The 27,083-nt window shown below is 58.5% G+C and overlaps 1 protein-coding gene across 8 annotated transcripts in view; it reads left to right on the forward strand.

Moving 5' to 3' along the window:
* The first annotated feature begins 3,186 nt into the window (after nt 1-3,186).
* The window catches only part of PHLDB1 (pleckstrin homology like domain family B member 1), a 45,009-nt gene continuing 21,112 nt past the window's right edge, over nt 3,187-27,083 (forward strand). The window contains exons 1-9 of one of the 8 annotated variants that reach the window (XM_060103596.1): nt 3,187-3,426; nt 8,728-8,808; nt 9,464-9,587; nt 10,525-10,695; nt 17,637-17,762; nt 19,478-20,826; nt 23,286-23,567; nt 24,120-24,260; nt 24,373-24,510. In XM_060103596.1, coding sequence (XP_059959579.1) covers nt 8,749-8,808; nt 9,464-9,587; nt 10,525-10,695; nt 17,637-17,762; nt 19,478-20,826; nt 23,286-23,567; nt 24,120-24,260; nt 24,373-24,510 — 2,391 coding nt within the window. In that variant the 5' untranslated portion in view covers nt 3,187-3,426; nt 8,728-8,748. Of the gene's footprint in view, nt 3,427-5,316; nt 5,642-8,727; nt 8,809-9,463; nt 9,588-10,524; nt 10,696-14,728; nt 14,918-17,636; nt 17,763-19,477; nt 20,827-23,285; nt 23,568-24,119; nt 24,261-24,372; nt 24,511-27,083 lie in introns of those variants that run through there. The other 7 variants (XM_060103597.1, XM_060103594.1, XM_060103593.1 and 4 more) reach the window with 7 other exon arrangements.

Genomic DNA, 27,083 nt, shown 5'->3' on the forward strand with positions numbered 1-27,083 from the left:
GGTGAGGAATAGAGCTTTGGTCTGGTAGGTTTTAGAGGAATCACTCAAAAGGAAGCAAAAACTCAGAATTGACTCCCCTGTACTATGCACATCTCTCACTGCAACCATCCTCTCCCTTCATTCCCTCTTTTTGCCCCATTTGGTAAATATATTTGCAGCTGTAGAGCTTCTTTGAAACTCCTAGAAGATCCACAAGTAGGTTGGTTGCTGTGTATTGCTCCTGACCCAAGAGCAGACGCATCTCTTTACAAGAGTCGGTTTCACATCTCACCCTGGGGAGTTAGTGACTGATGTGGAGGCAGGCCTTTAGGAAGTTTAGACTACTTTTCCAAACTGAGCTGTGGCCCCCTCTCAAACACAAGAGTCAAGCAACCAGGCGGTTTTCAGAAGCTTGGGCCACTCCCCTACCTCTACCCTCAGTGGTCAAAAAGGCAAGTTTTTTGCCTTGCTGTTCATAGGGCAGGGGTTATGTGGTTATCTACGGCTTAGTCCAATTCTGGGAAGTTCCCATAGGTGTAAATCTGAGATCAGGTTAACGAGCTTTTTGAAAAAGAGGTGTTACCAATTCAAAGCAATGAGAGTAATGGAAATAGGTCTTGTTTCCCATTCTTTTGCCCGAATGAATGCTTGTTCTTTTCAGCTCATAGGAAGGTTCTGAGCCACGGAGGGTAAATAAGACCAGTCTTCTGTCCTACCCAAATTTCCCACTCAGCCTGGACGTATCTTAGCTGTGGGTGGAAGTGTGAATTGTGCAATTTCTAAGACAAGCTGAGAAGAGGGCTTCTGCTCTTTTGAAGGTAGTGAAGAAAGGTTTGAACTTTTTCTCCAAGTTGGATGCAGTGAGGAGTTACTTGGCATCATTGCTGCCACCACACCTACACTAATGATGCCTGATTCAGGATCCAAAGAGGCCAGAAAGGTTAGCTTCCTGGGATAGGGTGTGCATCTACAGGGATTGCTTGCTGTAATGAGCAATAATCACCTCTTTCTGGGGCTGGAGGGTGTACAATTTGAGAGGACGGACAGAGCTGGGAAATGTACTGTGGCAAAGGCAGGCTGGGTGTGGAAGTCCACTCGTGACATTCATAGCCAAGTGCAGAGGGCCTTAAAAAATCCACCCTTCCACACCCAGCCTTTGCCCTCTCCCCCTGCTTCCACTTCGGAAAGTCTGAAGCATGCTTGGAAAGCTGTTTTCTGCTTTCTTCTCTCTTCCTCCCCCTTTCTGAGCTCCCAGCTGCTCAACCTCTTGCGTAACTGTGAGAGAGCACTGAGTTTTTTGATGGGCTCCAGATGTGGAGCGGGGTGGGGATGGTAGGTCTGAAGTCCCCTGAGTGCTCTAACTGTGGGAACATAGGGCCCCGACAGCAGGAGCGAGGACACATTGCACAGAACCTTTATCATGGGGTCAGCTGACCGCTGGGCTGGGAGGACAGAGAGCAGATGGGTGAGGTTTTAACCCCCTGCCTCAGCATCAGCCGCCTCCGTGGCAGCCTTGATTATTCCCTGAAATTCCTCCTGACCAAGACGGTAAGGAAGAGCTGGAATTGTGAAACAGAGTTATGTGAAAAGTCTTTGCGGTACCCCAATCTGAGCCTCTTCCCTCAAACTCTGGGTCTTGGCACATAAGATACAACAAGTTTGGGGTTTGTTTCTTTTTCTTTCTTTTCTTTTTTAAACAGAATAGCCTGAAAATTACTGTTGTGATCTGCCTCATAAAAAGGTGGTCAGAGTTAAAATACTTTTATGAGCCTCAAACAGTATGAAGAAAGAAAGAATAAGAGGCTTCCACCCCCAACACTGCTCCTCCACCCCAGGCCAAATCCTGGGGCTTCCTGGTGCCCACAGCACATGCTGAAGCCTGATAGTTTAACCTCTATTAGCTATAGCAGGTAGCTGCAGAGAGCATCCCAGCCCCTCCTGCTTCTAGTCCGGTCAGCTCCAGCCTCCAGCCGTGGGGGGTCCCCCTGCTAATGCTGGCCCTGTCAATGAGTGACCAAAGATTCCTGCAATTCAATCTTCTGCTGTTCCTGGGTTAGGCAGGGAGGGTACACACTAAAGTCACTGAATCAGAGCAAGATTTGTCCATCCCAAAGAGGACAAATTATTTTCTGCTATCCTTCCCTCACTGGAATTTATGCCAGCCTTGGCTTTCTCCTTCCTCTCCTTCAGGGAGGAAGAGTCTCAGGGGTCCCTCCAGTGCTGGTTAAAGAGGTCCAGTCTAGCTGCGTTCAGCTCCCTAGGGCCTCCCCTGTCAGTCTCCTGGGGCGAGAGCTGGCTGTGCAAGGTAAGGATCCGCTGTCAGCTTGGATTTCGGGTGGGGAGAATGACTTTCAACCAGGCTCAGTTTCTAGGCTTCCCTTAGGTTTTCGGTGCCCCCCTCTTCTTCCTTATTAACCCCTCGTTCCTACAGAGACCCAAACTGCTGTAGCATGGTGTGCTCAACAGTACACGTACAGCTTGTCTCCCAATTGTAATCCTGCAGGTTGTGGTGGGGGTGGAGCTACACGGGGTAAGACGATAATTCCATTCAGCTTTCCTGTGTTTTACAGTTTGCATGGCACTTTACCATGTCTCCTTATACCTATCCTTAGAAAAATCTGTGACACCCTATATGCAGAGTTATCCACCCCATTTACAGGTCGTCATGGTGGAGGGGCTTGGAGTAGGATGAGGAGAAGGGGCAACAGAGAGTAGACCTGGATACCCTCGGCAGGTATTTGGAGGTGATGAGAATATGTTGTAGGGCTGCGACCATGAAGTTCATTGGGAGCTCATGGAGCATTCAGGCATCTAAAGTGAGAAAAAAAGAAGGTGTGTGGGCGGGTGTTCAGAGAAAAACTATCAAAAACACCCTCTCAGAAGAGCCTTAAAGCCTAGGGGTGGAGAGTGGTCTAGGAGAGTCCGAAGGGGAGGGTGAGTGGGTACAGGGGTGTGTACGTGGTGGTGGTAGTGGAGAGCCCAGCTGCAGAGAGATGAACAAAGCGGGCGCTGTGCAGGCCGGGGTGGCGGGTGGGGGGACGTGCTGCTATGGGAAAGGGTGGGTGGGGGGATCTTGGGCTCCAGTCCCACAAGGGCGTCTCCTCTGGCTGGCCAGGCGGACGGGACGGGGGACGGGGGCGGGGACTAGCGGGGGGGTGGGGTAGGGAGGCGGGACCCGCTCGTTCCCCTCCTACTCAGTGGGCTCCCAGGGAAAAGCAAGAGTGTCCTTCTGAGCCTGGGGCCGCGGCGGCCGAGCCAGGCGAAGGAACCAGTGTCCCCCTCTCCCCCCGAGGTAAGAACGCTCTCCACCACTACGCCTGCAGGTCCTGCTCGCTGCGCGGCTGGGACTGGATAAGAGGAAGTCCCAGGGACCTGGAGAGAGCCCTCAGATCAGCTCTGGGCTGGAAGAGCCCGGAAGAAACCGGTAGGGGAGGAGGGGGGCCACAGGTGAGTGCGTGGGGGCGCGAGAGGCTTTGTGCGGAGTGCGCTCCGCTGCTTTCCCGAGAGCTGCTTGCTTCTGCCCTCCCGAGCCGCCGCCCGCGCCGCCGCCAGAGGGGGCCCTTGCGCTCTCCCCCCGGGGGGAACGCGGATCCTTGTCCCAAGACCCTCCTTCGGGCACCCAGACGTCTGGGCGACACTCGCGGGGTCTCGTCCGCCTGCTCCCCACACCTCCCCTCTCTCGCCGACAGAAGGACTGAGAGCCCTGCACCAGGAACGGGGGTGTCCCCCGGGGCATCTCAGCTCCAGTCCCGGGCCGGGCCGCCTTGGCGGACAGGAAAGGGCTGCGGAGTCCGGCTTGGAAGCAGTGGTGTCCGGGAGGGACTCTTGCGTGTGTTCAGGAGATGGGTGGCACATCTGAGGCTTCCCCGGCCCTCTCCAAGGCCCCGCGTCTTTAGGGGTCTGGGAGGCCAGAGGGGGGAAGCTCGGGGCAATGAGTCTCCGCTCTTGCCACGCCCGCACGGTCCAGATTCGAATCCCTTGCGGAGTTCCCTGGTGCCGGGGCTGAGCCAGGTCCTCCGGGCTCCTCCGGGATGCGGAAGCGCGGGCGCCCGGGGGCGGCGGGGGGCTGGGGCAGCTGGGCGGCCGAGGCGCCCGCGGACGCTTCCGCCGAGGCGGGCAAGAGGGGAGCCTGGGCCGGGAGACCGAGCGGTCCGACGGGGGACCCAGGGCGCCGGGGCGGGGCTGCATACTGGGCCCGTTAGCTCAGCCGTCCCGAGGCTGACTCATCGAACCGGTCACACACAAAGCCAACCTCCCGACCACGTCAGGCATCCCACGCGCAGACACACTCGGCGCCCCACCCGGCATCACCCACGCACCCTTCCCACCGCACACGCCACGCGGACAGCTGCGTCTCTCTCCGCCGTGACACGTGTGGGACCCAGCGCACACCTAGGACTCCACACACACGCCAAGCACCCGCAGCCCTCCCAGGAAGCCCACATTCACACCTGCGGCCCCTCGCGCTCACGCCCTTCCCCGGGCCCACGCACCCCGACACATGCGGCCCCGCCGTTCACACACACCCATCACGCACTCAGTCCTCACACAGGCCGACTGTTACACACGCACCCCCCACACACACACACAAATGCTGCACACGCGGCCCCCCTCCCGCCGCCGCCCGCGGGGAGCCGGCGGTGTCTGGGGGCCGCCCCTTTCCCCCGCCGGGCAAACAAGCGGCCCCTTCTCCCCGCCCGGCCAAAGAAAGGCCGCTTGTCCGGCGTCAGCGGCGGGCGGGGCGGCCCAGCAGGCGGCCCAACACTGCGGCCTTGTCCCACCTGGCGGCCCTGGGGAGGGCGGCGAGGGGCAGCAGGGAGCCCTCCGTGCGGAAACCCAACTCAGTCCCCCGGCCTCCCGGCCTCGGAGAGCTGCCCTTTTCCGGCACCCCACCTCCACCCCGCACACAAATAAAATCACACCCCCGAACTACACTCTCGCCTTGTCCCGCCGCCTCTTCCAGCCCCGGCTGCCCGCCTACGGTCTCTCCCCACTCCTGGGTCCCCCGGTCTGCCCTCCGGCCCCCTCTTTTACTCCAGGGCCCCGCCTCCCGCCCCCCCACCCCGGTCTCCCCCTCCACGGCCCTGGGTACCTTCGACTGCTCCCCCGGTCCGTCACCCCCTTTCCTTGAGGACTCCTCTGTCCCCAGTCTCCCCCATCTCCTTCGTCCCCCAGTCCCTCTACCTTTCCGTCCCAGTCTCCCCCCACCTCTGCGTTCCCTGGACTCTATCCGGTTTCCCGCCTCCTTCCCCTCCTCCCCATCCTCTGCCCTCAGTCTTCCCTCCCCAGCCCTCCTTTTCCCTCATCCCTCAGTCTCCCTCTTTCTTATTTCCCTCCAAATCCCTTCGTCTTCCCACCCGCCCCGTCCCTCCGCAGACCCCTCGTTTTCCTTCTCCCGAAGTTCCCTCCGTCCCTGGCTTTCCCCCGCGCCCTCCCCGGCCCTCGCCCGGCTCCGGCGCCCCGCCCGCTGGGCTCCCAGCCTCAGTTTCCTTCCCTTCCGGCTTCCTTCCTCTGCCGGCGGCCCTTCCTCGAGGGCGGATGTTTGCCGGGCGGGCGAAGGCGGCGGCGGCGGGTCGAGAGGATCCCTACTCTGCCCCGGAGGGCTCGGGCCACAGCCATGCGACGCCCGGGGCGAGGCCTGGGCTGGCCGCCGGGGCCACAGGTGAGACCGGAGCGGAAGCACCCGTGCGGGGGCTCCGCCGGGACCGCTTTCGCTCCGGGGCCGGCCTCGGACCTTTCTTCTGGGGCCTAATTTGGAGTCTGGACTTCCTCCAGTGCCTGTCGGTTCCAGACCTTTCCGGCCGCTCCCTGGGCCCCCACCGCCCTGGCTAAGGTGCCGAGACCCCCGAAGCGGTGACTCTGGGCGCCCCACGAGGCGCAGAGAGCTGGGGACCGGGTAGGGCTGCTGATCCCCCGTGGCCTGGATGCCCGGGCGTTCGCGCTGGGCCGAGAGGCCGGAGGTGCCGGAGCGGGGTCACCTGCCGGAGCCCCGGCCTCGCCCCACAAGGGGCCCTCCAGACACCCAGGCCTCTGCCACCCGGAGCCCGAGGAGGACCTTGGGCATCTCTGCTCGCGGTGCAGGAGGGCTACTGAGAGCCGAGGCTGACCGCGGCGCTTCCCCCAGTCCCTCCTCCCCGACAGCTGGACTCGCACCGCAGGGGCCTTTTTTTGGCAGCGGGTGGGGCGGGGTTTCCCAGAGAGGCCGCGGAGGCCGGGCTGGGCGAGCGGGGTGGGTAATTACAGCCCCGGGTAGTGGGCAGCCCGGTGGGACGGGAGCAGGTCGGCCGGTGGGAGGCGCCCCGGAGCAGCCCGCTTGGCACTCCTGGCCGGGGGTGGGGTGGGAGGAGAGGGCGCCAACGCCCCCCACGCCCCCCCGACCCGACCCGTCCCCCACGCCCCCCGCCCCGTGGCTGCTCTCCGGGCCGCTGCGCAGCCCCTGGGTCAGAGCGCCGCCCGCGTGCTGGGACGCGCTGGTCTGGTGTACCTTTCCACTTCACCTGGATTAGGTTTCGGAGCTGGGGCCACAGCCCCGCGCCTCCCAATCTCTACATCTTTTCTTATCTTCTCTGTCTCTCCCTACACCTCTCTCCTTATCTCTCCTTCTTCTTTCACCTTCTATTCCCTTCTCTCCTCCCCTCCAATCACTCGTGTTCCCCATCAACCTTATTCCTTTACAATCTTTATCTGCACTTGAAATCCTTGGTGTAAATAAATGAGCACACCCACTGCTACCTCACAGAGTGATAATGACAACTTGACAGGTGAAGAAACTGAAGCCCAGATAGGTGAAGTGACTTGTTCAAGTTCATGAAGCTCATACTGATAACTGGCATGTTTATAGTGCTTTGCACTTCACAGAGTATCATTTCATATAATACCTGAATCTCCAGACAATCATCTTTTAAAAAAAAAAACCCTAATAGTTTTATTGAGGTACGATGTTCATACCATAAAATTCACTTAATTTAAATGTACATTCAGTGATTTTTAGTATATTTACAGATCTGTGCAACCATCATCACAAATAAGTTTTAGAACATTTCTATCACCCCCCCCCGAAATCTACCCATTTATATTCACTCCCCATTCCACCCCTAGCCCCAGGCAAGCAGTAATCCAAACAATCTTTCTTTTTTCTTTAAATCATTATTCCAGTTTTATAGAGAATGATCTGACACTCAGAGAAGTTAAGTAACTTCTCCAAGATCTCTCAGCTAATAAATAGTAAAGTCAGGATTAAAATTTAAGGCTCTTGTACCCCAATCTAAAGCTCTTTCCACTAAGTGATGATGCCTTTCCTTCACCATTATTTATCGTTTTGTTTTTCTTACCCCCTCTTTTATATAAACTCTCCATCCCCAGCCCACTCTCTTGCCTCCCCTCCCTCAGAGAATGCTGAGGGATTTCCCTGAATACAGCAGTCTCAGTCCCTGGAAATTCTTCCCCCTGGCCAGATCTCCTGGGGAGGTGCCAGGCCAGCTTGAGCTTTGGTGTAGGTTAATGGCCTTTGCCTTCCCTCTTCCCAGGCAGACTTGGGGCGGGCCCCAGGCCCTGTTCCAGCCTCTCTTCCGCCAGCTTGAGTGGAAATGGTGACGGAGACGATGCAGTCCAGGTCCGGAAGGGTGGAAGCTGGGAGGGTAAAATTAGTAACTCTATGGCTAAGGCCTTTGGGCCCCACTGCCAGGGTCAGACGTTACTTGGAATGCTGGCTCCTCCCCCCCACTTCTTCTCCAAGTCCCTTGGAAGATGGCTGGAAGAGAAAGTGGAGGGGCACCCTGCCTTCCTACGTCTCCCTCCCTACCTTCAGTTACACTCTTTTCAACTTCCCCAGAAACATTGTTCAGCAGCAGATGAACCTTAGCAAGTTGGCCAAGGATGGGCATGTAGGTACATATTAGTACACAAAGGTCCTTCGTCAGAGTTTGCAGGTACCAAAACTGTGAGCCAGGGAGAAAGGGATGAGTGAGGAAGAGTTCAAGTTCTGGCTCTGGAATCTATCAGTATTTTACCTCTGGTTCAAAGGACCTCGGCTTCCTACAGCACCAAATCAGGTGAAGATCCCCAGAGTCCTATATTCCCAGTGTTAGTCACCATGGAGGGTTTTTATTTTTTTGCTGACTGTTTGGGGGTAAGATTGCTCTCTGGGGAAGAGAGGGTGCAGGAATTGAGACAAAGAGATGGCAGGAATAGTTGCGTTTTTCCCGTGTGTCTCCTTTAAGAAAACATCCTTCTGAGACCCCTGGGAAAATAGACAAAGGGAGAAGAAGGAGAGGGAAAGGCTGTGGGAGGGAGCTCCTGCTCAGCCCTGCCACCCACCTGGGGCCCCCTGTCTACCAGTGTCCCTCGAGGGACTTCCTTGGACTTGCTTCTCCCGCTAAGGTAGATTTCCCCCACCCTGCTTACGGCTCCAGTTGTGTGAGGGTCCTCAGCTGCCAAGGCCCGAGTCCTGGGTGTCAGAGGCAAGAAAGTACAGCAGTACAGGTTGGGCCCTATAGGACTTTTTGGGCTTCCTATGTGTGGCAAGGGCCAGGACCGGTGTGGTGTGGTATCCACGCCGTAGCTGAAGATGCGACATTGCCTTCTCCCAGGAAGCTCCTGAGCTGCCTTGACTTCTCCCTCAGCAGGAGCATGCTGGAAACCACGGTGACACGGGCCTGCGCCTTCCCTGAGAACCTTGCTACAGAGCCTACTCCTTGCCCTTTTCTACCCTGGCCTCCACACCTCACCTGTTTTCTGCTGTGTCCGCAGGAGCTCTGGAGCCCCAGGACAATGGACACTATCAATAGGAACCAAGTGGGCCCTGGATGCAAGACCCCAGCTATGGTGCAGGTGAGTGTGGTTGGGGGCAGGGCCAGCCAGCGGGCTGTTGGTGAGGATGTGCCGACTCCTCTACCTACGTGGTCCCAGCCCAAGGATGACAGCGGTACTACCTCTGCTCTTCCCCAGGTCCCAAGCCTATTAACAGCTAAGTCTTTAGCTGAATTAGGTTAATTGGTTCACCCAGAAAATACCCTTTGAAAGTCAGGAAGTGTTTTACAGATTGACCCTGAGCTGTATCTCTCTCCTCGATCCAGGCCCTGCCCTCTCTTGTAATTTAGTTTAACAGGGGCAAACAATGGCCAAGTGGATTGCCACGGACAGGTCTACAGGGACAAGTCCTGATCGGTCCCCTCTACCAGTACCCCCTCCTCTTACCAAGCACCTCCCCACTCCCCTTACTTTCTCCTGTTTCTGTCCTAACAGACAAAAAGGGCAGTTAAACCAAGACTTGAGATAAATCCAGTGGGACGAGTTAGTGGCCTAGATTCAGATCTAATTACAATTTAGTGGAATACTGCTCTGTGCAGGATTCTGCACTACACCCTCAGAGCCCTTTGGAGAGGGCAGGTGCTGGAGAGAGTGCTGGTGTGACGACGGGGACTAGGGTGGTAAGGTGCCGCCCAGGAGTCTCATGATGCTCATCCCCCACCTCCACTACCTGCAGAAAGGACCCTTGGACCTGATCGAAACAGGCAAAGGGCTGAAAGTGCAAACGGACAAACCCCATCTGGTGAGCCTGGGCAGCGGGCGGCTCAGCACGGCCATCACTCTTCTGCCGCTGGAGGAAGGTGAGTCTGGGGGGCATCTGACCTGCCACCCCTCCATCCCCATAGACATTCCTGCCCTGGGATCCTGGCATGTGCTGGGGCCCTCTTGATACCTGCTGGCAGTGTTCACCTCCCCCAAATGGGAGGCCGTGCCACCTACCCCACCAGTTTGCTTCCCTTGTCTCTGCCTGCCCAGACTAATCTGGCTCCATGACTGGGATTAAAGATCAGCTTAGAAATCAGGAGGAGGACACTGAAACAGGAGAGCACATGGCTCTTGGCAACCACTGTGGCCAAGAAGAAAGGGGGCCCCCTCCAGGGCAATGCCTGGCATGGGAGAAGGTGCTGGTGGAGATGGAGAGATGGTAGTGGGAGCAGACCTCCTAGTTAGGCCCTGGCACCGCCCCTTCCACCTTGCAGCTTCTGCCCTTCCTCTCTACTCTCGAGGTTGCACTTGTTGCCTGGGTGACACCACGTTCCCCACATTCTCCAAATACCGGTCCCAGGGGCTCTGCCAGGGGGAGGGGCTGTGCCTGCGGAAGCCCCGGGAGAGTTGAACTGAAGAGAGGGGAGTGAGGGAGGGCAAGGGTTGCAGGTGGCAGAAGGGAGGGAGAGAAGAAGGAGGCAGAGAGAGTTTGAGGAAAAGATGGGGGAGAACAGGGAAGGAGGAAAAGGTCTTAGGGAGGGAGCACGGGGGGACAAAGGGAAGGTCTGCAGAAAAGTCCCCCTGCCCTACTCTATCTGTGGATCCTCTGTGCCCTTCGGGCCTTCATCTCTGGGTCTGAGAAGAGCTTCTACCCCTTACTGTCTCGACCAGGCTCAGGGGCCCCAAAGGGGTGGCCAGTGATTCTCCCTGGAGTAGGAGGTGGCAGGAGATTTCTAGTGTGGCCCTCCTTGCCCCATCTCTGCCAGCTCAGCCTGGACGACCCCTCTGACTCAGTTTGCCTCCTGTCTTCAGGGAGGACAGTGATCGGCTCTGCAGCCAGGGACATCTCACTGCAGGGTCCAGGCCTGGCTCCAGAGCACTGCTACATTGAGAACCTGCGGGGCACCCTCACCCTCTACCCCTGTGGCAATGCCTGCGCTATTGATGGGCTCCTGGTCCGGCAGCCCACCCGACTCACTCAGGGTGAGTTCTGACAGCCCCGAACCTAGGGAGCTGTTTAAAAGCTCGTGCATGACAGGTGCAGGGGAAGCCTGCTGTGTTGGTTGCCATGGTAACCGCCTGAGTGGCCAAGTTGGGGGTGGGGTGCTCAGGTGCATCTGGATCGGGAGCATTTCGAAACCCCTCCAGCATCCAGACTTGTCTTCAACCTGCTTTTCTCTGGTCACCCCCATCCTGCCACCGTGGGGAGAGAAGAGGGCCTGCTTCCTGCTCTCAGAGGGCATGGGGAGTGCTGCAGTGGTCGCTCGTGGTCGTTAGGGGGGAGCAGTTGGAGCAGCAGCGAGGGGAAAGTGGCATATGGCTCCATGATGCCAAGAGGGAGTTGTTCTGAAAGGCTGTTGAAGTTGGGGAGCTGTTGAGGACAATGGCGATGGGACAAGGGCAAAATCTGATGGCAAAATCTGAGGACACGCTCACTCCTGTTAAAACACTGTTGACAGTAGCTTCTGGGTCATGAATATGGTTACCACCCTGTTTCCCAAAGCAACAGGCCATTCCGTTGTGTAAGGGAGCTCTAAAAACTGGGCCTCTGGTTACTATGGTGACCAGGCAGGTAAGGAGTTGGCCAGGTAGCACTCTGATAAACCAGGTGTGTTTGCCCTGGACATCAATGTATACAGTGAAGCACCATATTAGGGGGATGACAAAACTGGATTTGGGTGGAGGGTAGAGGATGGAGCTTTGGACTAGGCCTGGCTCTAAGTAGGAGGACCCATGTCCTGGCAGTGTTTTCTTGGGACTCTTACCTCTTACTGGCTGGAAGCTCTTTTGCAGTGGAAATCCCACTCACTCCACTGTTTCCCTCTCTCCTTCTCTTCACACCTCTCGGGGTCTCTCCCTTCAGGGCTGACCCAGGAGACCCAACCTTCCTGCCTTTGGGAGTGTCGGGGGGACAACAGACTCCAGTGAGACAGGTCTGCCAGGAGCAGCAGCAAGCAGGCCCTCATCTCCTCCAGGGCCTCTCTGACTCCAGATAAGAGGGGGAACCCCATAAATGGAGGCTTTGGCTGTGATGCCATCTGGCTCCTGACCGTCCTCTCCCATCTCAAAGAGAGCATCTTCCCCAAGATTTGGATACATGGAAGTGGGACAGTAGAACAGCAAGGAGAGGCCGAGGCAGAGTTCAAAGAAGGCTGGAGAAAGAGCCCAGCCCCAGATCCCTCACGGTCGGGAGCAAGAACTGTCTTCCCCTGTGCGTTGTGAGCAGGGCGGAGGAACCGGTGCTCTGTAGGCCTCTCTTGCCTGGTCTTCCCAGGGCAGCATTTAGCTCCCTGAGAAGAGGGAGGGCCTGGGCCAAGATGGAATTCTTAGGCATTTCCTGTGGCCCAAGTGACCCCCAACTCTTGCCCAGCCAAAAGCCCACACTGCCAACTATGTACCCTCCCACTCTCTCCTGACCCTAAACCCCCTTCCCTTTCGCTCCCTTCCACCCCCATAGCTGCCTTGTCTAGGCTCGCCTGTCTCAGAAGCTTGGCAGCCTGGGGAGGGGTAGGCACAGGCACAAAGGAACGGGTGTTCTTCTCCCCAGCACTACCCCTCCCCTGGGCTCCAGGAGCTGAGGGTTTCCTTGTCTCATCTCTGGAGCAAGGCACCAAGCCCAGCCCTGCCTGGCCCCACTCCGGACATTCTTGGGAGTGCGTTTCCCTGGAAACTGGGTGGCTCGGGGGTGCATGTGCTATCTCTATGTGTCTGTGTAACTGGAGTGTGTTTATGTATCTCCGGATGTGTTTGTGTCTCTGGGCTTGTGTATCTTTGTGTTTGTGTCTTTCCTTGTGTTTATGGATCAGAGTGTTCAAGTTGGGGGCAGGGGTGAACTCAGGGCTGATGGTAACGAAGTGTCCGTGTGTGCGCCTGTGAGGATATGAGAACTCACTGGCCATGTGCCTATCTGTGGGCATATATGCAAGAGGATCATTTTCCCTGTCTTGTTCCCCCGATCCAGCCTTGTAGGGGGGACCCCCCTCTTTGAAAAACAGAGGGCTACCCTAGAAATAACAAGGAGCCCTCTCTGGCTGGGCCGGGCCTTGGATGCATCATTCTGGGCACTGGGCCCAGCCATAGGCAATTGGAGAGGCACACGTCATCACGAGCAGGGTGGCAGTGACAGGCTCTTCCAGCAGGAATATGCCTGGCCAGGGGGTGGGGGGAAGCAGGCAGAAAACAGATGCCAACATTTAGCTAAAGCTGTGGACATGGGAGCCAGGAAGATCCTGCTTTCAGTCCTATCCCCGGGTATCCTGGGACATCCCACGCTGCCCTCTCTCTACAGAGCAAGAGAGCAAGAGGCGGAGCTAGGAAGAGGACCAAGGAAATGAGGAGGAATATCATTCTGGGTCTAGGCTGTCCCGCCCCGAGACCACATCGCCAGACCACATGAAAGATCTGGGAGGGGACCAAGTAGGGAAGGGCCCGGAAAGCCATGAAGCTCAGGGACCAGGCTGTCTAGACCGAAGGTCCTCATCCTCTCCCAGCATTCACTGCCAGCCCTTCATTGGAGTCTCCTTCACTCCCCAGGCGCCTCCTTGGTGGGTAGGGGCTTCTGTGAGGGCCAGCAGGGGAGGCTCCCTGGAATGTGGCTGGTGAGCCAGGATTCCAGAGTTATCCAGCTGCCTCCCTCTGGGATCCAGGACACTGAGCCTCTTCCTCTTCCACCCAGCTGTCAGTTATTCCTTCTGTAAAATGGGAGTGATGCCTCCAACTGTCCTCTGTTATAAGACTGATAAAGATCTTGACTAATAAAGCTCAGAGGAAGGAGAGAAAAAGCAAATGCTCCTAGCTCCCCACTTCTTTGTGTCTGCCTCCTGCCCCATTTCTCCCTGGCGGTATCCTCTGTGTCCGTCTGGGTCTGTCCAGCTGGCCGTCACAGTTTCCAGACCGATGAATCACATTTCCTGAGGAGATTTTTTTTTAAACCCTCCCCCTATTTTGCATTTGACCCTATATGGTTTTCCTTTTTCCTTCAGAAGGGGAATAAGCTGTATGTGAGCGTGTGTGCGTGTGCGTGTGTGTGTGTGTGTGTGTGTGTGTGTGTGTGTGTGTAGTATGGCTGGGTGGGTAGGAGTTCAGTGAGGGTGGAAAAATTGTTTGACTGTTTTCTGACTTCAGAGTCTCTCTGGGGACTGAGTGAAAGGCTACCTGTGCCTGAGTGAGGGTATAACCAAGAGAGGCTGGTGCCTGAGGGGTGGTATGTTTGAGAATAAATGTGTGTGAGAGACAGGACGTGTTTAACTGGGGTATCTGTGTGACTCAGAGTATGCACAGCCGAGTGGTGTCTGTGTGACTGAGCGGGTGTTGGTGTGTACCTGGGAGAAAGTGTGTGGGGCTATGTGTGGGTCATGGGGCGAGGTGAACTGCTGGGAGGGTGGGGGTAAGGGGGGCAAAGGAGGAGGTGTTTAGGGTGGAGACAAGGGCTGGGCTCAGTGCTGCTCACATTGCACAGAGCACCGCCTTGGCCTGCACTTGTCACGGTGGCAGACTGAGGGCCAGAGCTGGACCCAGTGACTTAGCTGGATTCCCAGGAGTTTCACTCTTCTCTCTAATATATGGAGCCATAGACTGTCAGAGCTTAACCTCTGCTGTCGTCAAGCCAGCCTCCTCACTCTGTTGATAAGGAACACAAGGCCAGAGGGTGTGACTGGCCCAAAGTGCCCAGCCAGTCAGGGGCTGGGCCGGCCCCCTCCTAGGCCTCTGGTGACTTCTGGCCACAGCGGGGTCTCAGTGAGACCCCAATTCTCCTCACTTCTGCCTCCTGGCTCTTCACCCTCTGGCCTCTGTATCTACCTCTCACCTTTCCTTCTCTCTGTCATCTCCCTGGAACCTTTCCTCCCTGCCCCACTTCTACTCCTGACCCGGGCTCCGGACTTCTGATCTGGCTCCTGCCCCGCCCCGCCCCGCCCTGCCCTCTCCATCCCGCTCCCCTCTCCTCTCCTCTCCTCTCCTCCATCACTTCCTCTTCCCCTCCTCCTCTCCTTTGTCCCTCCCTCCCAGGCTCCCTTCCCCCGCCGCCAGTGGCCGGCCCGCCCCTCCCCGGGCATTGGTGGCTGCTTGCTGCCTCGCCGCTCGCTGCTCCGAGCCCGGAGCCGGCGGCGCGGGAGGTCGGCCCGCCTCTTCAAAGGCCCGGGGCGGGCCGGGGACCTGGAAGGCTCGAGCTAGCAGGGGCGAGCGGTCCGGAGGTCCGGATTCGGTGGTGAGTCCTCAGCCCCCGGCGGCCGCAGCCCCGGCAGCCGGGCGCGGAGCAGCTCGGGCTGGGAGGGGCGTGGAGGGGGTGGGGAAGCGTGCGAGGAGGGGGATCGGGTCCCTGGCCCCGCTTGGGAGCTTGAGGCCGTGAGGCTCGATCGTGTGTGTGAGCCCTGAACATATCTAAGTGGGGCGCCTGGGCTCGGGGCCACTCCTCAGCGGGGCAGACTTCATTTTCCCCAGCACTGGGCGGTCCCCTCCGTGGGACCTGCCTCTCTACAGGGTTGAGGGGTCCTGGTTAGGATGAGCGGAGCCTGTGTTATGGCTCAGAGTGGGTCTCGGATGGAGGGAGCCAAGGCCCCTCCTCTCATCTTCCCTTCGCCCCAGCCTCCTTTTGGCCAGTTCATTCTATTTGTGTGGCCAGCAGGGCAGTGACTGTTGCTCTGAGTGTGAGGCTGTCTGCCTATATCTGTGTGTCTGTGTGTTTCTGAGTGTGTATGTGTGTGAGCCGGGATGAGAGTGTGTTTGTGTGTAGTGTTTCCCCCCTGCATCTCTCAGAGATAGGATCCACCCTCTCCTTTGCCCCGTTTGTTTTTTTCCCTCCAGATGTGCAGCTCCTCCACCCACCTGCACACAGCTGGGCCCTGAGCCCCTTTGGGGAGGAGGGGCACAAACACAACTTTGCCTGGATGAGAAGGGGTTCTTGGGTTTCGTGAGTGGACTGACCTTTGGAGGTGTGGGGCAGGAGTGGGCAGAGAGGAGGTTTCTTCCCAGATATAGGTTTGCCAGGCCCCTGGGGGCATGGGACCAGAGTTGGGGCCATGCCTGGGGCCCCTGAGTGCAAATAGAAAGTTAATTTGGGCAGGAGCTGAGCTGCAATCAGTCCCACTGCCCTCCTGCCCGCTCTATTAATACAGATCCAGCTCTGCTGCCTGGCATCACCTATTTATAGCCCCAGAGGCAGCATAGCCACACCCCTTGTATAGAGGAGGGTGAGGGGCAGAGGAAGGGGCAGGGAACTCACAGCTCTAGGGGCCAGGGCCCGGGATCCGTAGGTGCCCACAGCTTCCTTGGTTGGGCCTGGCACTGATGGGCTGGAATCCACCCAGCCTCCCCACCTCCTTCCCATTCTGGACTATGTGGTCAGGCTCCTGATCTGCCCCGTCCCCACTCCCTCCCTGCCCCCCATCAACCTAGGGTTGAGTGGGTCTGTCTAGACCCTGCACACTCATCATTAATTAGCTTGTTAAATGGCTGAAAGGAGGGGGCGGGGAATGGCAGGGTTCTTTCTGAAACAGCCGTGGTTGTAATTAGGTGGACAGTGTGGCTGGCTATTATTTATTCCGGTTATGATTACTCTGTGATCAGCTCCTCTGATTGGTGGCTTGGCAGGGAAGGCTCCCTCCTTTCCTAACCACCCATCAGCCTTTAGAATGGTTGGTGCCTGCCTGGGAGGGCCTGTGGGTTTGCCGAAGAAGTGGGTGATTTTGTCTACTATGTTGTCTGCTATGGGCTTCTCAGCCTGCTAGCCCCCGATCCGTGGCAATGCCCAGGGCCCCCCAACAGGCTCCTGAGCGCCTCAGTGGGCGGCCAAGGTACCCACGTGGCCTGGGATGCCCCATGCCCTTGTGGCCTGCCTGAGCTGAACTGTCTCAGCGTCCAGGAATGTAGACTTCCCTGCCTGTCTTAGCTCAGACTGGCATGAAGCTTGGGGTGCCAAGTGGCACCAGATTGGGTAGAGAAGAGCCTTGGGCCAGGGGCCAAGGGCATAGACAAATTGGAAGAGTGGGTGGAAGAGACCACCAGGTCTCTGGCTTCTCCCAACAGAGCATCTTGTGCAGAAGCCCTCTAGCACCTGGTGTGGCTGGGAGGAGGAGTTCTGCCAGACAGGCTTAGGCACAGTGGGCACACCTGTCACCGTGCACACTCCCGGTGCCCCTGGCTACATTTTCTGGCTCCCACATGCCCTCCCCCCTCCATGCACTCACACTTCCTGGGCAGGACTGGGCTTGTGTCTACTGCCTGGGAATGTGCTTGGTTGAGGCTGGGCCCACTGGCCTAGGCTTGGCTGCATTCCAGGGGAGACCAAGGAGCAGGACGATGTCAGGCCAGAGAGTGCTTTGACAGAGAGAAAGAGGGTAGCAGTCATTCCTGACTGTCAGAAAGGGTGGCAGCTCTCTTAAGGAAGCGAATTCTGGTCCCCGCAGGGGCATCTGACTGATCCACGGTGTTTCCCTGTCCCCTATCTCAGAGCTTTTTTGTGATCCTGGAAATTGCTGCCTCTCAGACTGACCCTTCTACCCAAGTGGCAGATAGATGGATCATGATGGGAGGCACATGGGTGTCTGTGTTCTCTGGAGAGCCTTCTCCACTTACAGAGCACTGGCATACACTGTCTTTCTAACTCTTCAAGGTCAGTGGTTTTGTCCTCATTTTTCTGATGAGAGAACTAGACTCAAGGAGGTGAAGTGACTTTACCTGAAGATCTCACAGGTAGTATGAAGAAAATTTAGGACTAGGACTTACAAACCAGAGCTCTTTCCCCTCGGCCCTGTGCTGTGGAGCTGGGCTGGGGCCTCCGGCACAGGGGGAGTCGGGTGTGGACCAAGTGGATGCCGCTGAGCGCAGGTGGGGATGACTCTTCGGAGCCTGGGGTGAGCCTGCTGGTGCTGCGGGGTGAGGGCTGCCTCAGCTCTGCCTGCCTTTCCAAGCGTTTGGTTTCTCTGCAGGCTGCATGTTGTGCCTGGGTCAGTCCACCTTCCTCCGCTTTAACCACCCGGCTGAAGCCAAGTGGATGAAGAGCATGATTCCGGCAGGGGGCCGGGCCCCTGGACCCCCCTACAGTCCTGGCCCGGGTAGGTACCCACTTGGGGCACGTGGCTAGTTTGGTGGCACCCCATGGACAGTCCTCCTCCTTGCCCACTCCAGCCGCACTTGCAGCGTCAGGGCAGGACAATACCCATGATCTGGGCTTGCTGCCACCTGCCATGGGCCACTGGTGGAGAGTGCCAGGCAGTCTGACCACTGGAAGAGATCCAAGAAGTGCTGCTTGGCTGGAATTGGGGAATCATGTGCCTGAGGGATGGGGGGCTGTGCCAGCCTGTGTCCCACTGCCCTGGAAGGTGCCACCTCGGTGTCTGGGACCCTGACCCTCTTATGTCACTACCAGGGAGCCTCACCCTTGAGGGTGGCCTGTGGGGGCAGAAGGAAGCATCCAACTGAGCCGCTGTAAGCTCTGGGGCGGGGAGGGGGCGTCCCACCTGCTTGTGATCATGTCCTTGGGCCCTACCCCACCCCCAGGCCATGCCATGCCAGCTGATGGCTCAGTGGAGCAGCTGCAGTTTGTGTGTGAATTATTGATCCCCAGAGGAGAGTTGGTGATTGTCCCGGGGAGCCAGCACAGCCCCCCTCAGCCCAGCTGCCTAGGGGGCTGGGTGCAGATCAGGAGGCTGCCTGTAGGCCTGCCACCCCAGACTTTGCACGGGTATTCAGATGGCTGTGGGATGACAGGTGTCAATGTGCTACTGGGACAGGTGGACATGTGTGTCAGGTGCACCTAGCAGGGTGGCATCAGTGGCTTCAATGGATCACCCGGGGACCTGAGGAAAGATGAGTGGTCCCTGGGATCACCAGTATCCACGGCAACCCCTCTGCCTTTGGTCCCACACAGTCCCCATAATTTTGGACCCAGACTCAGTCTTGCAAAGCCTTTTTCTTCTTCTCCTTTCTAGGCCCTTGGAGGCTCAGAAGCTTGGGTTCCCAGTCCACTCCCTGGGTAGATTTACCCTGCTCCCAGCCTGGCATTGTCATGCCACTCCCTCAGCTGTTTGGGGCAGTGGTTTCAGAGACTCCTGGTTGGTTGACAAGGGCTGGGGCAGGGCAAAGGCAGGCTCTTGCTGGCGTGGCTTAATGGGCTAATTGGAGGCACTGAGCTGCACCTAGTTGCTGCCCAGCCTGGCTTCCAGGAACTGGCCTTTAGGGCCAGGCCCCTCCCTTGCCTCTGACTGGATAAAGTGGTGCTGCATACACCCCTCGCCCAGCCCTGGAGGCTTTGTGTGTGTGTTTTCCTGGGTCTCGGCTGCTGTGTTGGGAGGCCCTTATGTCCTATTAGACTGGGACCACCTCCTCCCCGGAACTTCTGGCCCGCTCCCCAGCGTGCCCCCATGCCCTTTGCAGAACGTCCACCTGTCCTTCCTGAAGTAGAGCTTGAGGAGGTTGAGGAAACCAAGGCAGGGAGGAGGAGCCTAGTCTTAGGGTGAGTAGGCAACAATGAGGCCTAGAAGTGCCTGGCCCTGTTGCCAACTCTGTCCTAAGTCATAAAATGTTAGAGCCAGGAGAGCCCTCTGCCTTTACAGAAGGCAAAACCAAGGGCAAGTGACTTGGGGAAGTTGCACAGCAGGTTAGTGGTGGAGCTGGCACTGGGACCCAGATCTCCTGGCTGCTTCTCCAGAGCCTTTCCAGCCCTATTCTGCTGGCAGGACATGGGAGTGCTCGCTCTTGTGCATATGCGGCTCCCTAGGGCCTAGGAGATGAAGACCAGGTCCTGAGGCCTCTTTGCGTTTTCCTTCAGCAGAATCAGAAAGCTTGGTGAACGGGAACCACACCCCACAGCCTGCAACCCAGGGACCCGCAGCCTGTGGCAGCCACAGTTCCCTGGTGAGCTCTATTGAGAAGGACCTGCAGGAGATCATGGACTCACTGGTGCTCGAGGAGCCTGGAGCTGCTGGCAAGAAGCCTGCCGCCACTTCCCCACTGTCACCGATGGCCAATGGTGGCCGCTACCTGCTGTCCCCCGCGACCAGCCCCGGCGCCATGTCCATGGGCTCCAGCTATGAGAACACCTCTCCAGCCTTCTCTCCGCTCTCCTCACCAGCCAGCAGTGGAAGCTGTGCCAGCCACTCCCCCAGTGGGCAGGAGCCAGCCCCTCCCATGCCCCCCCTGGTGCCTGCCCGGTCCTCTAGCTACCATTTGGCCCTGCAGCCCTCACAGTCCCGACCCAGTGGTGCTCGCCCCTCTGAGAGCCCCCGGCTGGGCAGGAAGGGGGGTCACGAGAGGCCGCCCAGCCCTGGCCTCCGAGGTCTGCGGACAGACAGCCCTGCAGCCACTGTCTTGGCAGTGGCCTGCAGAGCCACCGAGAGCCCCCGGCCGGGGGGGCAGTTGCCCCTGGTGGCGATTGGCCTGAGTGAATACCCGGCTTCCGGTGCCCGTGGCCAACCCACCGGCATTCCTGGCAGCCCCAAGTTCCAGCCACCAGTCCCTGCTCCTCGAAACAAGATTGGCACGCTCCAGGACCGCCCTCCCAGCCCTTTCCGGGAGCTGCCAGGCACTGAGCGGGTGTTGACAACCAGCCCCTCACGCCAGCTGGTGGGCCGAACATTTTCCGATGGGTCCGCTACCCGCACCCTGCAGCCTCCCGAGAGCCCCCGCCTAGGCCGGCGGGGCCTGGACAGTATGAGAGAACTGCCTCCCTTGAGCCCATCTCTGTCCCGAAGGGCTCTCTCCCCCATGCCCGCCCGGACCACCCCAGATCCCAAACTAACCAGGGAAGTGGCAGAGAGTCCCCGACCCCGGCGCTGGGCAGCCCATGGGGCTTCCCCAGAGGACTTCTCCGTGACGCTGGGGGCACGGGGCCGTAGGACACGGAGCCCCTCACCCACACTCGGGGAGTCCCTGGCACCCCGCAAGGGCAGCTTCAGTGGCAGGCTGAGCCCGGCTTATAGTCTGGGCTCTTTGACTGGGGCTTCACCCCACCAGAGCCCCCGTGCCCAGAGGAAGCTCTCCAGTGGGGACTTGCGAGTGCCTGTCACTCGGGAGCGGAAAAACAGCATCACAGAGATCAGTGACAATGAGGATGACCTCCTGGAGTACCACCGGCGGCAGCGCCAAGAGCGGCTTCGGGAGCAGGAGATGGAGAGGCTGGTGAGCGGATGCCAGGGAGGCTGCTGGCATCCATGACGGGCTCTGCCAGAGTGTGGGTGGGCCAGCTGGCAGGGAGGGAGGGGCCCGTGGACAGGGCCTGGGCTTCCCAAGCTTCTCCACTTCCGGGATACACCGTAGTGACCAGTATCTCAAGGCTCTGGTGCCCTGAACAAGAACTTTCTTTGAAGTCTCTAAGGCCTTATTTCAAATTCATGCTCACTTTGCATTTATTCCATAACACAATGTTTGTTTTCATGTATAAAAGAAGTTTCACATTATGTATCTGAATACAATGAAGCTCTAGGAAAACACACCACATTTATGATGAAGCTTTGTACGTCTCAGTTTGAGAAGCAGGTCTTAATGATTAGAAGGCTGAAGCCCAGAGAGGGGAATGGGTTTGTGCAAGGTCACACAGCAAGTTCTGGCAGAGCTGGAATTGGAACCCACGTCTCCTGTCCTTCCAAGGCTTATCCTTTAGAAAAGACTCTGGTCCTTCTTTCTTGCTTCTCGTTGGCCTCTATAAATGGGTGGGAGCTGCTCATCCTGGCCCATGCTGGATCGTCTGGAAATGGGGGTGGCAGGGGAGAGGAAGAGAACAGGATGGGCAGCCCCCCTGGCTGATCCAGGTCAGTCTGTGTGATAGTAATTATGTGTGCTGGTGTGTGTGTGTGTGTGTGTGTGTGTGTGCGCGCGCGCGCACACGTGTGGGTGCCTTTGGGGGCTGGGTGTGGTTCTGGGCAGCTGTCCTGGAGATGGCATCTGAGCTGGGTTGGGGCTGGGATTCCCCAGATAGAGCAGGGAGCTTGAGGGGCGCTGGCTGGTGTGTCCATGCTGGAGCACATGCACAGGAAAATAGATTCTGCCCTCTTTCCCTTGCGAGCAGAAGAACGGGGTTCCTGGGGGCCCAGGGACACTGGGATTGGTTTGAGGAGGAGAATCAGAACTGAGGAGGTTTGCCTGGAGCCCTTTCAGAAGAGGCTGGGACAGCTTTGGGTGAGGTGAGGGTGTGGGACCTTGTGTCTGTGCTGGGTCCGGGAGGGATGAGGCAGGACCCCCAGTCTTCTAAGTTACTATATCTTCTGTTTTTGCCTGGCCTAGACAAGAGTGCTTGCCCCCCGCCGGGGTCTCATCCTGGAGAGGGGGCAGTGAACCCGGCCCAGGCAGAGTGGTGGGGCCAGCCTCCCTCAACTCCATTCAGCCTTCCCGCCCCCTCCCCTGCCCCGCCCCACGTGCCTCCCCAGCCCTTACCTGCCCCACCTGCCACTTTAAATCATGGAGGCTGCCTGCCCTGCCCCTCCCATCTCCACAGGGCTGCTTATCTTGGTCCTGGGGCAGGGGCGGGGCCACTGGCCCAGCCTCCTGGGTGCTGAGACTCTGTTCCTGGTTTTCTTGCTATGGAACTGGGTAAGCAGCAGGAGGGAAGCTGGGTAAGTGTCTGGGAGGTCCTGGCCAAACTGGTGAGAGACACCAGAGGTTGAGGGACCCCAGAGAGAGTCTGGGGGAAGCCCCAAGTCTGGAGTGCTATGAGTGGGAGAGGGGGCACCGACCGGGAGCATGCCTCTACTATCCCTCCTTCACCTTCTTAGGCCCCTGGGAGGTATCTGGGTGGGCTGTGTGGGGAGGGGCGGATGCAGCAGCTGGGCCACGGAGCACTACACCTGGGCCCAGACGTTCAAGTGCTGGCAGCAGCCCGGCCTGCTGGGAAGGAGCCAAGGGCTGCCAGAGGGTGACTGGAGCTGAGATGGGGATGAGGAGGGCTGTGGCCCAGGCCTCTCGGGCAGGGTGTATACACGCTAAGCACATCTTTGTGTAAACCTGTGTCAGGTCCCTGTGGGCCTCTGGGTCTGTGTTCCGGCCCTGCTTGTGTCGGTCGGTGCCCACCTGTCTGTGTGCTGGACTGTGCTTATCCGTGTGTGTGCCAGTGTGCGTTTGTGCATGTCAGGACTGGTGTGTTTGTGTGTAGCTGCCTGTTAATGCAGGCCCGGGGTACATGTTGTGTCCTTGTGTGTCAGTACTGATATGTGGCGGTGTCTCTGTGGGCCCTGGTGTCTTTGGATCTGCGTGTATCCGTGTCAGCATAAACACCTGCGTGTTTATCTGTGTCTCCTTGTGTTCTTTACTCTGCTTACCAGCGTGTGTTTCTGGGTGTGTCCCTGTGTGTTCACGAGGAAGCCCACCCTGGGACAGAATGAGAAGGGAGAGGAAACGGGAAGACAGGAGGGGCTGGCCGCGTGGGCAGGTGGCACGACAGCCTTGTTCCTCCTGCCCGCCTCTGGGGCACCCACCCTCCTTCCCTCTGCCTCCCCAGACCTTGGGCTCTGGGCTCTCCTGACTTGATTCTGACCCCGAGCCCCTAGTGTCCTAGTCCTCTCTCCTGACGGGACACCGTGCCTGGCTCTAGCCCTCCTGGGACCCAGCCTCCTCCCCTTACGCCCTGCTCTGTCCACCCTCCCCAGGAACGCCAGCGCCTGGAGACCATCCTGAACTTATGCGCCGAGTACAGCCGGGCCGACGGGGGACCTGAGGCCGGGGAGCTGCCCAGCATCGGGGAGGCCGCCGCAGCCTTGGCTCTGGCCGGCCGGAGGCCCTCACGAGGCCTTGCGGGGGGCACTGGGGCCTCTGGGCGGAGCAACGAGGAGCCTGGAGGTGCCACCCAACGCCTGTGGGAGACTGTGGAGCGCTCAGATGAGGAGAATCTCAAGGAGGAGTGCAGTAGCACGGAGAGCACCCAGCAGGAGGTGGGACCCAGCAGGAGGGGGGACCCAGCAGGAGGCGGGGCGCGGGGTGGCCTGCCGCAGCTGAGGAGGCACGCATGTGTGGTGGATGGCAAGGCCCAGCGAGGGGGAAGTATATGAAGTCTGGGACGACATCAGGGTGTAGAAATGAGGAGGCGGGACTCCCCTGGCAGTCCACTGGTTAAGACTCCGCGCAGGGGGGGTGGGTTCCACGATCCCTGCTCTGGGATCGAACTAAGATCCGCGTATCCAGTAGCGGGGCCAAAAAAAAAAAAAAAGAGGAGGCAAGGAAGAGGGGGAGGTGTTGATGAGTTTCCCAAGCTACAAATATGCTTTATGACATGGCTTTCCTTGGAGCCCCACCCAGGCCTGGCACTTGGTGGTGAGTCTATTACTTTTAGCCAAGCTGTATTGCTCCCCGTGCAGGGAGGGGCGTTTCCTCCTATCTCAGTCAAGCTGCCCCTTCCGAGCACCCTGAGAAATGGGGATCCATTTCCTTGGTCTCATCCTGGAAGGCTCTAGGCTCCCCTAGCTGATGGCTGCCCTCCCCTCCAGCATGAAGATGCACCTAGTGCCAAGCTCCAGGGAGAGGTGCTGGCCCTGGAAGAGGAGCGGGCTCAGGTGCTGGGGCGAGTGGGGCAGCTCAAAGTCCGGGTGAAGGAGCTGGAGCAGCAGCTGCAGGAGTCGGCCCGAGAGGTGAGAGCGAGGGCCCTGGCTGGGCTCCTCCCCAGGCACGGTGATGGCCCCAGAGTGGCCCGAGTCCAGCTGCCTTGAGTGGCCTTGACGGGGACCCTGCTGTTGCCTCCAGGCTGAAATGGAGCGAGCACTGCTGCAGGGGGAGAGGGAAGCAGAGCGCGTACTGCTGCAGAAGGAGCAGAAGGCGCTGGACCAGCTGCAGGAGAAGCTGGTGACCTTGGAGACGGGCATCCAAAAGGAGAGGGACAAGGTAACCTACACCAGGCCTGGCTCAGTGCTGGGCACCTGTGGCCTGGGAGAAGAGGAGAGATGCCTTCTCTGGGGCCCCTAACCTCTTACCTCATTGTTCATCCTGCAGCCCGGCTGGTCTCTGGGCCCCTCCAGGGGCAGGGGGCCTTATTCTCCATGGAAAGTACCAGCCTGGAGGGCGCTGCCAGGGTCTGGGCTGGTGTCTGGGGCCTCCTCTGCCTGGGTCTCTGTTCTACATCTGGGTGCCTGGGTGCCTGCCATTCTGGGCCCTTCGTGCCCCTTCTAGGAAGTGCCGAAGCCCCTTCTTGGGCGGTGAGCACAGCCCAAGGCACTGGTGCTGGGGAGTGGTTCAGGTCTGGGTGTCTGCATCTGGAGGACATCTGCCTCCAAGCGTGGCTCCGGTGCTCAGGATGTGGTCTTTGGGAGATGGCCCTCAGGTCTCTGCTTCCCCTGAGCCATCAGGATCTGCAGCCTCCCGTCCCAGGTGGTCCCAGCTCCTGCCCCTGGCCCTTTCAGATTTCGTGCCAGCCTGCTGGGGCCGCTCCATCCCACAGGGGCCGTGTCAGCCACGCCCAAGATGTCCAACAACGTGCCAAAAGCTCCGAAGTGGAGAGGGGCCACCTATTTCTGGACTTGACAGTATTTTTCCAAGAATTAATTTTCCTTCTGGATTTTTTGAGAGTGTCTTCCTCCTGCCCCTCAGTTTTGAAGCTCTTAAAAATTCTTTGACCCTCCCACCCTTTTTTTTGGAGCTTTGGCTCTGGCCCCCAAAACCACACTCCCAAATTCTGTGCCAAATTAACTCCATGCTTACCAACCAGGCCTGCACTAACGCCCCCTCTAATCACTGTCCTGGGCTCTCTGCATGTCCCTAACTGCCAGTGCTACCCAGGCAGGGCTGAGCCGTGCCTCCTTTTGCACTAACTCCACGGGCACCCCTGTGCCCTTGGCCCCTCCCCTCTAATGTTGCCTCCTTCTATTCTTGGTGTGGGACCCCAGGGTTTTGATCAGAAAGGAATGGGCAGGGGGCACAGCTCAACTTTACTCAGTGGGGCATTGGCAGGAGGGGTACAAAATTGGAGGAAATGCTTGGCTGAGGAGCCTCTCAGTCCAAAGAGCTCCTCTTATTTCGAAAAGCCAGGGCGCGACCTCCTCAGACTGTTGGCAGTTTCCTGCACAGAGGAGAGGCGGGCTGTCCTCCAGCCGTCACCTGTCTTCCCTCCTGAGCGGAGGGATGAGGAGGTCCAGTGGTGGTGGCATGGCCTGGGGAGGGCACAGACAGGGGCTCTCTGCCACACAGTGGCTACCCTTCCTAGCTGTCCTCTGGGGCTTCCCAATTTCAGATACTCCAACCAGAGGGTGGGAAGGGGTAGGTGTCTCCCCACTCCCACCCCTGATCCATCCAGAACATAGGGTATTGCAAAGGCTGAGTCCAAGCATGGGGAAGTGCTTGGACCTCAGAAACTGGCCTGATCAGGTCCTCCTCTCCTGGATGAGGATGGAGGCGTGGGGTGGAGGGGGGATAGAGGCAGGGTTCAGCACAGGGACTCCAGGGTGAAGCTCAGCATTTCAGCAGGAACCTGTCTAACTTCATTTCTCACTGACCTGGCATTGCCTGGAGGCATGGACTTTGCCTTCTCTCTGGGCCCAGTTACTTGAGGCGGGGGTGGTGGCAGTGGGGAAGGTTCCCTCAGCTTCCCTCCCCAGCGCCCAGCCCATGGCCCCATTCTGGCTTTGGAATCAGTAATCACAGTTTCTCCTCTGCCTGTCCTTCGGAGGGGTGACTCACCAGCTCCTCCCTGCATCCCCCCTTCCCACCCTCAGAGGTGTCATCTCGCCCCAGACAGAGCCATCCACCTCCTCTCTGTACCCACTCCTGGGGCTCCTGTTACCATGGCAACGGGCCGAACTAATTGCAACCCGCATCCTACTGAAGTTCAGCCTGCAGTGCCAGCACCCTACCCCAACCCTGGGCAGGAGGTGGGGAGGCCAAGGGGGTTGGGTTGGGGTCCCCTCCACTGCACTGCTGTAGCTTTAACATCCTCGGCTCCCAATGCACACCCAACCCCTGGGTTTAATCCCCACCAACTCTACCCTTTTCCCAGGGTTAAATTTTGGTCTCTGGGAAGCGGAGGAGGGGGAGGAACGGCAGCTAGAGGCTCCGTGTTTGTGATGTGGAACCAGCTTTGGCTTTGACTGGTTTGGAGAGAAAACAGAGGGCCTCTTCCTAGGACTTGCCCAAACCTTTCTAGTTCAAGGGACTCCAAGAGACCAACATTTCTGCCTGGGACCCACACCCCTGCCTGTGACACCATGGCCTGCACCTCCAGTCCTGTCTCACACCCCAGCTCCTTGCCTTTCCCACTCTGCACCTCTTCCTCCTTATTTCCCTTTCTCCTGTTTGCTCTCTCCTCTCCTGGTTAAACTCCTTTCATTCCCCGCCTTCTTTCTCTTCTCCCCTCACCCCACCCCACTTCCGTGCGCCCCGCCCCGCGCCGCCGCCGCCGCCGCCCCGGGCCGGAGTTGAGGAGTGTGTGTTCTGTTTCTCCCCTGTGCCCGCCCCCTCCCCCTCCG

This window comes from Mesoplodon densirostris, chromosome 7 (assembly GCF_025265405.1).
Source record: "Mesoplodon densirostris isolate mMesDen1 chromosome 7, mMesDen1 primary haplotype, whole genome shotgun sequence".
Classification (NCBI taxonomy): domain Eukaryota; kingdom Metazoa; phylum Chordata; class Mammalia; order Artiodactyla; family Ziphiidae; genus Mesoplodon; species Mesoplodon densirostris.